The sequence below is a fragment of the Meles meles genome, chromosome 3 (genome assembly GCF_922984935.1).
Source record: "Meles meles chromosome 3, mMelMel3.1 paternal haplotype, whole genome shotgun sequence".
In the NCBI taxonomy this organism is placed as follows: domain Eukaryota; kingdom Metazoa; phylum Chordata; class Mammalia; order Carnivora; family Mustelidae; genus Meles; species Meles meles.
The window spans coordinates 184,021,140-184,034,290 of record NC_060068.1 but is presented as its reverse complement, the minus strand read 5'-3'; the positions used below and the strand labels follow the sequence as shown (position 1 = coordinate 184,034,290).

General features: G+C 62.0%; 1 protein-coding gene across 3 annotated transcripts in view; it reads left to right on the top strand.

Annotated features, from left to right (window-relative positions):
• Positions 1–13,151, top strand: part of AHRR (aryl-hydrocarbon receptor repressor) — a 70,734-nt gene extending 57,583 nt beyond the window's left edge. For 2 of the 3 annotated variants that reach the window (XM_046000603.1, XM_046000604.1), the window contains exons 6-11: positions 1,122–1,251; positions 1,984–2,117; positions 4,810–5,009; positions 8,257–8,318; positions 8,474–8,612; positions 9,468–13,151. In XM_046000603.1, coding sequence (XP_045856559.1) covers positions 1,122–1,251; positions 1,984–2,117; positions 4,810–5,009; positions 8,257–8,318; positions 8,474–8,612; positions 9,468–10,524 — 1,722 coding nt within the window. In that variant the 3' untranslated portion in view covers positions 10,525–13,151. Of the gene's footprint in view, positions 1–889; positions 1,252–1,983; positions 2,118–4,809; positions 5,010–8,256; positions 8,319–8,473; positions 8,613–9,467 lie in introns of all 3 variants that reach the window. The other variant, XM_046000606.1, reaches the window with a different exon arrangement.

Here is a 13,151-nt window from a genome sequence, read left to right as displayed (position 1 = left end):
ACTTCAGAAACAGTTGTTTCTGCCTGTTGGCCCCAAGTTCGCGTCCAGAGCCTCTGACCCTGGATGACAACGGCCAAGGACAAGAAGCATTCTGACCTCTCTGTGACCACGTCTTTCTCTGAAAACAGTCTCTTTGGACGAAGAAGTGCACGGGTGATTGTAGTACAGCTCTCAAGTTAGGGTTATGTTCCTTTTCTGCCTCCTTGCATTTCTGCCTTTTGACATTTGGGGGTCCCAGTGAACGCTAGCCATGGTACAGCCCCTTGAAAAGATGGTGGGTCTCATCCAGTCTGGGTGAGTTTACTAGTGACTTTCTTTCAAAGTAACCTAATTTCTGCTCTTAATCCTTCAGGAACTTTCTCTCCATCTAATTATCATAAGGATCCTGTTGGGAAATGACACAAACTTAGAAAGGGCCCCTTCCGGAGAGATCATCAAGGGCACCTGGCAGGTTATGCCGGTGGTGGGCCAGGCTCTCGGTGTGGATGATGGGTGACACCGTGCAGGGCAGGGCAGGGCAGGGGGCAATCTGCTCTGCCCTCTGAGAGCCCTTGTGCTGACAGTCGCATAGTCGTGTTCCTCGGAAACCAGTCTTTGTAGCCCGCAGTGTGGCCTCTCCGTCCTGAACTGCAGCTTCCCAGGGCAGACCCGGTGCCGTTGAGGGTCGGCCTCCGTGTTCAGGGCTCAAGCAGGTGAGAGGACAAAGGACTAGAGGGGTGGGAAGCCGGCGCGTCCTCGCGCATCCTGGGAAGCAGCAGCCGCGGGGCCTGGAGGTGCCGGGACGGGGGGCCCGGCGAGGCTCTCATCGGCTCCGAGGGTTCCTGCGCCGCTGGCCGCTCGCACCTCCCTTCTCAGCGACGCTTCTTCTGTCCGTGTCTCGTGGACGCAGCCCGGGGAGCTCTCCGAGTCCTGCGGAAGCGGGTGCCCTGGACCAGGCGGTGCTGCGTCCTGAGCCTCCTGCTCCGCCCCAGAGCGCGGCCTGCGCGAGTGGGGGCTGGGCCTCGCAGGAGTCGGACGCCGAAGCCCTGCCCCCCCCCCCCAGACGCGTCTTCGCGGCCGCGGCTCCCCCCGGGCGGACGGGCACGCGGCCGCCTGCCCTCAAGCGGTGTCGCCTGTTGCAGACGGACGTGATGCACCAGAACGTCTACGACTACATCCACGTGGACGACCGCCAGGACTTCTGCCGCCAGCTGCACTGGGCCATGGACCCGCCCCGGGCGGCGTGCGGGCAGCCGCTGCCCGCGGACACAGGTGGGTCTCCGGGCCTCCGCGGCGCGGCCAGACCGAGCGGCGCGAGGCGTGCGCGTGCCCCCGAGAGACGTCGGCGTGCGCGCTCCTGAGCGCGGCGCGGACGCTTCTCCGCTTCCGCCCCCCGCCCCCGCCGCCGCCCGGCTCCGTCGCACCGGCGCCCCGTTCCGGCCCCTCCGGACCGTCTGGGGCAGACCCCTCCGGGCCGCGGGCGCTCGCAGACCCCGCCCCTTGCGGGCACGCCCCCGCCGGGCTCCTCCCAGGCCGCGGCCGCAGTCCCGACAGCTGGGCCGGCGTCCCTGCCCCTGCGAGGTCGCGGGGAGGGCGGGCAGGGCGGCGTCCCCCGGGGCTCCCGGCGCTTCCACGCGCCCCGAGTTGCGAACGGGTCGAGAAGAGCTTCCAGCACAGCCTCGGCTGGTTCCGCTCACGACGCCGAGCGCGGGGACGGCCGGGCCCCAGCCTGCGCGCCTGGCTTCGGGGCGGCGGACCGCGGGGCCGCCTTGTCAGGGCGCGCTCGGGGGAGGTGTGGGGGCGCGCGTGTGCGGTGTGAGGGGCGGGCGGTGAGTGTGCGGTGGGTCGTTCCGGAAGCGTGTGTGCGGGCTCTGGCCCGGGCGTGCGAGGCTGCGCGTGGCGATGGCGGCGCGGACGCGGGTGGCGCGGGGAGGCCGCGTGTGGCCGTGCGCGCCCCCCACCCCGCCCCGGGCGCGCTCACCGCGGGTCTCTCCGCCGCCGCAGAGGACGCCGTGCTGGGGAGGCTGCTGCGCGCGCAGGAGGGAGACGCCGCCGCGCCCGCGGACTTCTCGGCCTTCCTGACCCGCTGCTTCGTGTGCCGCGTGCGCTGCCTGCTGGACAGCACCTCGGGCTTCCTGGTGAGTGCGCGCCCCCGGCGGACGGTTCTCCTGCTGAGTGCGCGCCCCCTGGCGGCCCGGTCCGCCTGGGGTCTCGCGGCCGCTTGAGGGACGTTTGCGGGGCGCACCCCGCGGCCTGGCATCGCCCCGTGCCCCCCCCCCCACGCCGGCTGCGGCTTTCGGTCTCTCGTCTTGCAGGCGGACCCCTGGGCCCCCACCCACGGGGGAGGGGCGCACCCGAGCGCCTGGGGGGTTCCGCGTGGGGGGGCCCTCTTGACGGCGCCCCGCTGCGCCCCAGCCCTGCCCCCGGCCTCGCCCGCAGACCCACACCGCGACCTCCGGCCCCACCTGGACTCGGCCCCTGCGGCGTCGCTGCCCCCGAGCCGGGTCTTGGCGCCGGGCCGGGCTGCGGGCGTCCGGCAGGCGCTGGGCCGGGGCCGGAGGGCGGTGGGCGCCGGCCTGGACGGCTGCGAGCGGCTCCGGAAGCCCCGCGGCCGGAGGGGACCCCCGCTGCCCCGTCGTGGCGCTCAGGGCTGGCCCGTCCTCTCGGCCCGGGTGTGCGAGGGCGCGCCGCAGAGCCAGGTCAGGCCGAGTCAGGGCCCCGCGCGGTGGGCTCGGGGAGGCCTGCGCGGCCGCGCCCGACCCGCTCCTCTGGGCTCTTTCTTTCCTTTTGTCGCAAGAGCAGCGCGCGCAGGGGGTGCGCATCCGGGCGCGCGGGAGAACCACGCACGGCGGGTCCCTCCGTAGCGCCCCCGCGCCGGCCTCGCTGCGGTTTCCGCGCGGCCTCCCCAGGCTTCTGCCCGGCGAGCGCGGACCTTCGCCAGGACTCAGGCCTGCCTCCACGTGGGCTCGCCCTGAGCCTGGCCTGGCCGCCCCCTCGCCACACTAGGGGTCCTGGTGGACTCGCTGCGCTTCCAGGGTCCCGGGTCACCCGCGGGGGCCATGCAGCTCGCCGGGTGTCTCTGCCCTCGCCCCGAGCCCGGCCGCTCAGGGAGCCGCTCCAGGCCGCCTCTCGGTGGTGGTCCGTGAGGGCCGTCTGCTGCCTCCGCCATCCGTTCGTTACTCGCCTGATCCGAGGGGACAGTGAAGAAGGTCGCCGGGGGTGACGGTCGCGCTGTCTCCACAAGCCCTCTGGGGCCCCCGGGAAGGCTCAGGCCGGCGGCAGAGGCCGGAACACCGTCCGCTTCTGCAGGCCTTTCCGTGCACACCAGCGCCTCCGCGAGTCCAGCAGCTTCCCCCTGCTCTGTGCTCCCGGGCCTGCTGCCTCCGAGCACACGGGCACTGCTCGTCCCTTCTTCAGGGGGTTGCTGACCTAGAAGTCTTTTATTTTGCTAATATTTTGTTCTGAATTTGTAGAAACGAATATAGTTACTATTTATTGCGTTATAAGGGATGTGCACTTTTTAAAATTGGATAACCAATTCCTGGTACATTGGAAATTCTTATTTCCAGATGAATAAAATTGGATTTTGCTATACAATCAAGAAGAAATTAGAATATAGGGCAAAATGAAACTAAAAAACAATGCACTGAATAGAGGAAACAAGCAAAAGAAATTTGTCTGAAAACGTGCAATGATACTAATCCATGAAATTCGTTACCGCGCACACTTGGAAAGGGCTCAGGCGTTCACAAGGGACGCACGGAGAACAGGCAAGCGTGCGTGACCCACGGCTCCTCCTGGCGTTCCTCTGTGACTGTGGAAGCCACCCTCTTGCCACAGGTGAGAGTGGTACGACCACCCAGACTGGCTCAGGCTGCCCGTGAGAGCCCACCGTTACTCAGGAATTAGAGGTCCAGTTGACGTTTCCTCGATGGCTTAAAATCAGCCATGATAGGAATATTTCCCCCAAAGAAACTGGCAAACATTCCACATCAGGTCTTCCTTCTCTGGAGAGCTGGATGGTGCGCGTATCCCAGCACGCCGCTTGTATTCTCGCCGCAAGCACGTGACCGGCAAGCAGTAGACGCTCTGCAAATGTTCGTTCATTCAGTAAATCCGTACACGAATGGGCAGACGGGCAGACGGATAATGGGAGGTGGGGGACGGATGGGGGTAAATGGTTGGATGGAGGGTCGGAGAGAGGGAGGGGATGAAGGGTTGGAGGGCTGGACAGATGAAAGGAGAGAGGGCCACATTGTGGGGTCATTCTTTCATCGAGGGCAGACATGCCCGGAAGGCACTTAGTAATTTAGATGAACTTTTCCACCATGGAAAGAGCTTTTATTTTCTTTTATCACAAACCCCTAAATTACTTGTCGGCTGTTTAACTCACTCTGTATACTCTAGATAAAATCAAGGGGTCCCTGGGCTCCGTCATCATTGCAGGGATGAGTCTGAAGTGGACAGTTAAAGCTGAAAGAGCTGGCCGCTGGCTCTGGGGGGCCCATGACCGCCCATGGCCACGCACACTCGTGCTCGCTGGGCGAGGTTCCCACTCGGGCACGCTCAGGAGTGCGCACACGAGCACACGCTTCTCCGCTAAAGGATATTCCTGAGACCGCAGAGAAACTGTGACACGCTCTGAAGGCCCTGGGACAGTTCCCATCCCCAGCGGGCCAAGCATGGAGGAATCCTTGGTCTGTGTCTCCTTAGTGACTCGGGATAAGATTCTTCTCGGGTTCTGTTCTGAGAATGCACGTCCTGCGTTCTCAGACAGCATCGCTAATCGGCCCTGTGGACACGCCTTCCTTTCTGTCTTTCAAACGCCAGACAATGCAGTTTCAAGGAAAACTAAAATTCCTGTTCGGACAGAAGAGGAAGGCGGCGTCGGGGACAGTCCTGCCCCCTCGGCTCTCGCTGTTCTGCATTGTGGTGCCTGTCCTCCTGCCTCCTGTGGCGGAGACGAAAGTGAAGAACGCGTTCCTGAGGGTGAAGCACAGGGGGGACGTCTTGGCCGCGATGGACGCAAAGTGAGTGTGGGTCCCCTGAGGCGGCAGCCAGACTCCCTGCTGCGGGGGGAGGCCCCGTGGAGTATTTTCTGTCCAGTCTCTCTTCATTTCTGACCAGCAATAACACCGCGAGGCTGGGGTTTTTTAAGCTACTACCTTGTGTAGAAAACACAGACATGCTTAGAGGACAGAAATGCTTTCTAACTGACGATTGTGAACGGTGCTGCTGTGTGTTGCCTGCGTCACCGTGTCCCTAACCCCCTCAGGCACGGTCTCAAAGCCAGCGCCCTGGGTCCTGTCATCACAGCTGGGAGGCTGGGGGCCGCAGCCTTGTTTCCTATGCTCCGGTCCTCCCTCCCCACACCAGGCTCAGCATGGGGATGGATGCAGTGGACCGGTGTCCCCGCAGGGGACAAATGCCCCTTCTGCTGGCCCCAGACTTCCCTCAGAGGGCTTTCCAGTGTAGGATCAAGTTTTCTTGGCAATTCACTTTATGCAACACATTTGGTCTGTGTTGTGTGGATCAGTGTCCTGGGAGTAATTCAAAATGTGCCTCTGCAGGGGCGCCTGGGAGGCTCAGTGGGTAAGTGACCGGCTCCTGATTTCAGCTCAGATCATGATCTCAGGGTCGTGAGATCAAGCCCCAAGCGATTCTGGGTGTGGAGCCTGCTTGAGGTTCTCCCTCTCCCTCTGCCCGTCCTCCCACCCCATGCGGGCTCTCTCTCTAAAAAACCTATGTGTGTCTGTGTGGTCCACACCTCAGTGAGCGAGACCAAGGGCCGGGGCAGGAAGTCTGACATCTGACCGTACCAGCTACTGGGACAACATGTCGAGGCCCTCTGAGTCCCCAACCCAGTCTTTATGCCTTAGTGGGGGTCCCTGGAGTGGGGCTCAGTCGGGCCAGCTGCTCACGGGCTGCGGGGGTGCCTCATCCAAGTCCCACCGGGGCTTAGGACCAGCCCTCGAAGTAGGGCTGTGCTCTCAGGCTGATTTAAATCGACCAGTAGAGCTTTCTAGCGGCACTAGCCAAGTCCCCTCTGCCAGGGCCCTGGGACGCTCGCCCTAGCGGGGAGGCTTTCTCAGCAGTGGGTATCTGCCTGCCTTTGACACAGCACATGGTGACCTGTCCAAGGACCTCCCAGCCCTGGCATCTCCTCCTCTGGGAAGCCCCTGCTCCCCCCGCCACCTCCCACCACCAGGGAAAGCCTTGGGCTCAGATGCTGCCCCATTAATGCCGTGTTGAGAGCTTTCCGGAGGCGGGGGCACAGTCCACTCTTTCTCCCCTCCCTTACCGGAGATGTTGGCTTCATGGCTCCTGGTGCCTCCTCTGGACGTGCCGGCCCCTTAACCCACTGCCTGATGGGGAGGGGTCCGAGCGCAGAACACAGGGGCTGGTCTGAGCCCCTCAGCTCTCAGGTCCGTGATGCCAGATGAGGGTTAGCTCTGATCCAACCTCTCTGCCTGTCACGTTCAGCGTCGTGAGTGTAACTCTGTGCTCACGGCCACATCACAGCAGAAACATCACGCCCACCCGGATCCCCTCCGTAACCCTGAGTCCTGCAGGAGGGTCCTGCTTACCTGTCGCCTGACATCTGGCTCGAGCCTCCCCCACACCTGGGTCCCATCCAGAAGGAGCCCCAGGGCCCTGTGGCCCCATCAGGGGATTCCTGCTCAACCCTCCCACCCGACCACGTGGCCCCGGGACGGGAGGGCCTCCCCGGGAGGCTTCTCTCTCCTGCCCCAGGGCCACATTTGTGAGCCTCCCTCTGTGGGTGGGACTGTCCATCCCTCCTCAGAGTCCACCGTTCCCCTTCGGCTCATTCGGGCCGACCTTTAGACTGAGAAAACCTGGAGCATCTGCTGTGGCCGGAGGGCTCCCACGGCCGGCTTTCACCCCGGCCCCTGCAGCGTGCTCTGCCGCCTCCCTGCTGCTGGGACAGAGCCCCCCTCCCGCCCCCGTGCCCGCTGGCTGAGACTGTATGCGCCCTCTTATTTTGAAAGACACGGTACATCCCAAATGTGAGGGAGGAAAACCAGGACGCCCAAGGGCCAAGCCCGTAAAAACAGGCGAGGGACCAAGCTGGCCCTTGAAGCACGGAAGCGCCCCCCCTGCAGGACCCTGGGGTCTCTGCCCTGCCCCTCACGCCTCCCGCCCCGGGGCCAGCGCTCTGAAGGACTCCCGGCTTCATTTCCGGCCCCGAGTTTCCTGTCCTCAGCCCGGTTCTGGCTTGATTATCGCGATTGAAACTCACATTCAGCTTCCTCTTTTCCATATGTTTCCCCTCTAAAACCAAGGAAGAGGGGAACCCTAACCTCTCCTGGCTTTTCACCCAGGTTGGGGTGCGAAGTGGGCTTCCGCTGCCCCGGGTTCCCGAACCGGTAAGTGTCCGCCGCGGCACAGAGCTGCGCTCACCTGGAGTGGGGGCAGGACCGGTGTGGCTCAGCAGGTCGCCCGGCACTCCTGTCAGGGACCTCCCTGAGGGCGTAGGAAGCGTGCACACAGGACAGTTCAGTGAGTACTGGACATCAGATCTTACAGGATATCGTCGAAACCTGGAAAGCGGAGGACAGAGGCTCCCACCCAACATTTTAAGAGAGAAGCAAATAATGTTTCCACTTCCTTGGTTTTCCAGAATTCCTACCTGCGCCCCCTCCCTGCCCCCCCCCCCAGTCTGGGCTCCCCCATCTCTGTCTTTACCGATGTGACCAGAGGTTGGGGAGGGAGCAACATGCACTCTAGGGAGCTCTGACTCTGAGGTCTTTTGGCCTGGATTTGAGTCCCAGCACTGACAACTGCTGGAGAGGTGGCCTAAAGGAAGTCACTTAAGCCTTGTTTTTTTCTTTTGAAAATAATGAAATAGCATCTATGAAGATGAGTTTGCTTGGAATTTAATATCATGAGCGCCATGATTTCCGTGTGTGTATGCGCACTGCCCTATGGAAGATGGTTTACTATTCACTAATTCAGTGTTCTTGGTGAGTTTATGGAATGTAACACTGGAAATCATAAAAGTTGACTGTTTTCATTGTGGTCATCGAGAAAAACACACAAGCACGTTTTGTGTGTATGTCTGCTTTCTGAAGCAAATTCATTAGCCCTTTTCTGGCTTGAGAAATTATGTGACTTGGAGTTTTCAGCAGATCTGCAGCTGAGGAAAGACAGAAGAAATTCGAGAGCATCTTCTCCCCTAGACACAGCCGTGACACCAGCACGGCGCCGTCCCCGCACAGACTGACCTGCGTGTGTTCTGTTATCCGCGCTCCACAGGGCGAGAGCTGCCGCACATGCGTGTGAGCTGGAACTCCACGGGCAGCCCAGCCGCTTCGCAGGTACTTCTCTGGGTAACACCGTGGCATGTGTTTTGAAAGGCTGGAATGTGTCTGTGCCCCTCTGGGGGCTCTCCCTGCCCCAGTGCTGTGGTGCCTTGCTCCAAAACCCAGGCTGGAGGGCATCCGTGCTGAGCACCCTCTCCGAATCCTGACAGGGAGGAGCAACGGAGAAAACGTTCCAGTGCTCAGGACACAAGCGGACGCGGGACGCTGGCCCCGGGTTCCAGCCAGGGCACCATGCCTGTGCCTCAGAGGTGGCCCCGACCTTGTTTCTGAGCCCGAGGGGGCTGCAGGGTAAGTGGTGCTGAGGCCCGGCTGGGCCTTAGAGAGGAGAAGGGCCACTGACTGCCAGTCTGGTGGCCTTGACCGTGACCGGTGAGCCTTGCTTTTAGAATTTCAGAATTCCTACCTGCAGGCAGGAATGCCAACACTCAGGACACCTGGAGAACGCCCTGACATGCTTCCCACCCCAGACGCTGTGGCCTTCCACGTCTGCGGTGTGGCCCAGGCTGCCGGGACCCTCGCCTGAAGCCTGGACCCTGGGTGGCCACCCTGTCCTCTGCCCTCACCCGCACTCAGAAACACTCTCCACTCCGTCTTCCCACAGGACCCTGCCGCCACCAGGAGGGCTCCTCTTGGAAGACTGGCCTGGCTGTGCGGCAGGGCTGCACCCATTCTCCTGGCCACGGTCTCCCCGTCACCTCAGGTGCTGCGGGAGCCGCCGCATGCACACCAGCGACAGGGCCCGGCTCCTGGAAGCTGCCGGGGAGAGGGCGTCTGTCTGCATCTGCGTCTGGGGGTGTGTCTGACCCTTGACCCATGGCGCAGGCCTCCTGGAGATAATTCCCTGGGGACGCGGGGGAGGCACACGCCCCTCCCTGCACCCCTGCCTCACGCCTGGGCTCACAGAGCCCCGCGTGGGTGTCCGGCCAGCCGGCCGTGGAAGGGTCGTCACAGGAGAGGAGGGCGCTGGCACCAAGGTCCTGGGCCGCTGGTGGCGCTGGACTGCAGGTGCAGCGGGCGTCACGCTGGGGCGCCTCGCCCTCGCAGGCCTGGCAGTATCGTGCACATTCAGTGCCTTCTCTCAGAGACCGCACCCGAGGGGGTCAGATCTCCCTTCTCTGTCTGATGGCCGTCTCCTCTCTTCAGGGACAGAGGAGGAGACGAGCACGGGAGGGTGCCCAGTGGCTGCTCAGGAGCCAAGGGGCGGAGGGAAATGCACGCCTACAGCTGCTGCTTCGAGGCGCCTGGACCCGTGAAGCCTCTGAGCTGGATGCCAGGGAAGCAGGGCCAGGACGGGGGCACCAAGCTGAAGCCAGGGCCCGGTGAGAGTGTCCCATTTTCCGTGTGCGCCGTGTCCCGAGGCTCCTGCGTGCCCTGCCCAGGCGTGCAGGGCCCCATTCACACCAGCGGCGTGACTGCTTTCGGAAATACACCCAGCTGTCCCCCAGGAGGCCATTCTCCCTGTGCCTACGTCAGCTGCACCAGCGGAGCTCTGCAGGGCGGCGATCAGGGCCAGGCGTGCCCTCCGCCCAGCTGCCCCTTCCCCCAGGGGAGCCTGGACGGTGGGCTCCCTCAGCCCAGAGGGCAGCGTCTCACAGTGGCAGGCTATTCCATTGAGGACCCCAAGCTTCGAGGTGGGCCTCTGCCCTCGGGATCCTTGTGCAACCCCGTGTCACTTGACGTGCCCGTCAAAGTGGAGAGTGACTCTGGGTCTGAGGACGCAGCGGACGGCTACTCCGTGTCCCCAAGCCAGGTGTGGCTGGGAGCCAGTGGCGTGGCCAAGAGACAGATGGTCACTTTCCCTACCAGGATGCACCTGAAAGCAGAGCTGGAAGCCAGGCCCCACCTGTACGCTCCGCACCTGGGGCGCAGCTTGCTGGAGGCTCCCCTGAGCAGCAGGGGCCCCCTCAGAGCTGGGCGGGGGCTGGTCCCCTTCCGCCCCGCACACTGCGCCTGCCTGGAGCGCACGCATGGCCTTCCTGAGCCAGATCCTCCCCCCCATTTCTGTGCGCAGGGACACCAGCCCCCTGCACTGGGCTGTGACTGCAGAGCTCCAGGGACCGTGCCCATCGTCAAACGAGAGCCTCTGGACTCACCACCATGGGCCAGTCACAGCCAGGGCGGGGTGCCCGGAATGTTCCCCAAAAGCGCTGTGGCAATGCTGATGCGTCCCAAGGCCCCCGAGGGCGCTTTCCTGCCATAGGGTGGGCTGCTTCCAAAGCTAGCCTCTGTCCACACTCAGCTGGGGCGGTGCGCACAGGACCCGAGCCTTTCTGAAGGGACACTCTGCGAGGCTGCCCCAGCTCCGTCCTCCGTTAGCTGTGGGCAGTGCGTGCGACGGCATAGTCTGGTTTTGGTAGAACGTCGCACAGGCTCTTAAATGCAAAGTGGTCTGAAGTCTGTCCAGGTAGGGCGGTATTTCTCTTTCAAAGATTAAGGTTTTCACAAAGGGGCCCAAGGAAGGCAAGTCGGCCTGGAGGGCATCCGCCGCTCTCTGGGGGACAGTGGGCTCCCGGCCGAGCCGCGTCACGCAGTAGCGTCCAGTGCTCCCCACGCCCGCTTCCCAGCTCACCTGCGCTGCGATGGCAGGCCACCCGCTCTGTGCAGGGCATGGCAGAGGGTGGCCATGACCCTCGGTGTAAGTGAGGGATGTAATTCTCTCGAGCCACAGGTGATCATGCTGCCATTCGTGGTAGGAATCTGGAAGGTTCCAGGCGAAAGCGTGTTGGCGCTGGGTCCCACCCTCTGTACTGTGTGCAGCTCCCCTCCACCCCACAGCTGAGTCTGAGGCCTTGCCCAGGGTGGAGACGGGCAGGACAATGTCCCGTTGCTCCCGCAAGTCTGTCCGGCATCATCAGGGGCCTCCATAGGTGGTCATGCTACTCCGTGTCCAGTACGTGGTGAAGCTCCAGTTTACAGAGTCCAGGTTTGGAAGCAGAAGGAAGGACAAAATGTAGGGAAAAGAGGCAGGAAGTCAAGTTGTTCGTGGAGGCTGTGTATCGGTTTTCAAACGAGAGTTCAATCGCCACCTAAGGAAGACTCACTAGAGAGAAGATGGACGGGATGTTTTCTAGGAAAACTGTGAAGGTCATATGCTCTGACCACAGGAGGCCTGATGCGAAGACTGACTCAGAAAGCGGCATCTCCCGTGATCAGCACCAGCGACGGCCCCTTGTCCCCGGCAGGGCTGTCCCAGCGTGCAGCCCACCGCCAAGCCCGCCTGTGCCGTGGTGGACACACTCCTGCCCCTCGGGGACAAGGGCATCTGTCCCTAAGGTTGCCTCCTGCCAGGAGTCTCGGGAGACGGCAGGAGCCCCCGGGGGAAGGACTTGCCTCTCCACCGTTGGTACTTCTGCTCTCCGCCGGGGGCCTTTCGCTCCAGCATCCGTGGCTTTGGGCTGTCAGCCTGCAGCTGAGCTCATGCACGGTCCCCTTGTCAGAACTCGGGGCTCGGCTGTGAGGACCGGGTCTTGTGGACACTTGGGCACCACCCGGGGTGCCCCTGAACACGTTGCCAGCTTTGCAGAAGGGTCCCCCTTGCGGGATGGCAGGAGCTGAAGACATCCTCATGGCAGTGGCAAAGACGGTCACCCTCTGGAGCCCAGGGTTGGGAGTGGTCAGCATGTGGCCCCCCCCAGGGCCAGCCCAGCAGCCTCTCCCTGACTCACCTCCCTCGCCTCTCCCTGACTCACCTCACTCGCCAAAGGTGACATTGGTACTGTACTATCCCCACTGCCCCCACCAGAGTCTCCCCCACCTGTCATGAGGGACACCTGCCGGAGACTGGCCTGGGCCCACCTCCCGCGGTTCTCAGGCTGAGCACAGCCTACCCCGGCTCCCCGAGACATGGGGCGGAATCCCAGACTCCTCTTCCTTCCTTCCTAGTCAAAGCCGGCACCTAAGCTCTGGCCCTCTCTCGCATGGGACCATGCACCTCCCTGGGCTCCCCATCTGTGAGGGCCGCAAGCCTCACCCTTCCTCCGTGGAGGAGCCACCCAGTGGACCCCAGCTGGCTGCAGAACTGTGTCCTGAGATGCACGGGGGCTCCCCCAAGAGGGATGCCTGCCTTCCCCACCTCAGGGTGCAGCAGACGGGGAGAACTGCACACGTGTAACATGCGACTCAGAAAACACAGGACCGAAAAGGTGAGATTCAGACGCCATTGGCGAGTTTGCACGCTGTAGCCAGGCCACGCGTGACCCCGGATGAGCTCCAGATGAGAGCCCCAGGGAGAAGCCTCTTGAAGCCAGCAGTCGGCAGGCAGATGGGTCCTGCTGTGCTAACGGAGAATTCGACACCTGGAAGTCGGCTCTGGGGTCTTGTGTTCTAAAGATGCCCACCATCCTCCTGGGCCCCTTGAATACTCCGGGTCAGCACCCGAAAATGTCCTTGAGTCAGCACATGCCCCTCCTAAAAAGGGTTGTGTGGGAAGATGAAGGAATGTGGAAGCTGCAAAGTGGTCACTTTTGCTCTAAAATGTCAGCATACCAATGCTAGGCTTACGTTTTCCTGTTGTCTCCTAGCTTTTGCTTCTATGCTAGAAAAGGTATTAATTAAAATCAAACATAGTGTGGGCATGGATGGACAGAAGGACATGAACACAAGTTACAGTTTATACTTTTACAGCTTCTACTAGAGGAAAAAAGTTTCCGATTTCCAGACTGACCTGTTGCATTTTTTAAAAAGTGGATATATTTTAATGAAACTTTTAACACTGTTCTAATACTTGCCTTTGGAAAGAGCCTTCAAATATATTTCTGATACGGAGGTATGTATTAAATATGCAGTATTGATATAAAATAAATCCCAGGTTAAATCATGTTTACCGTA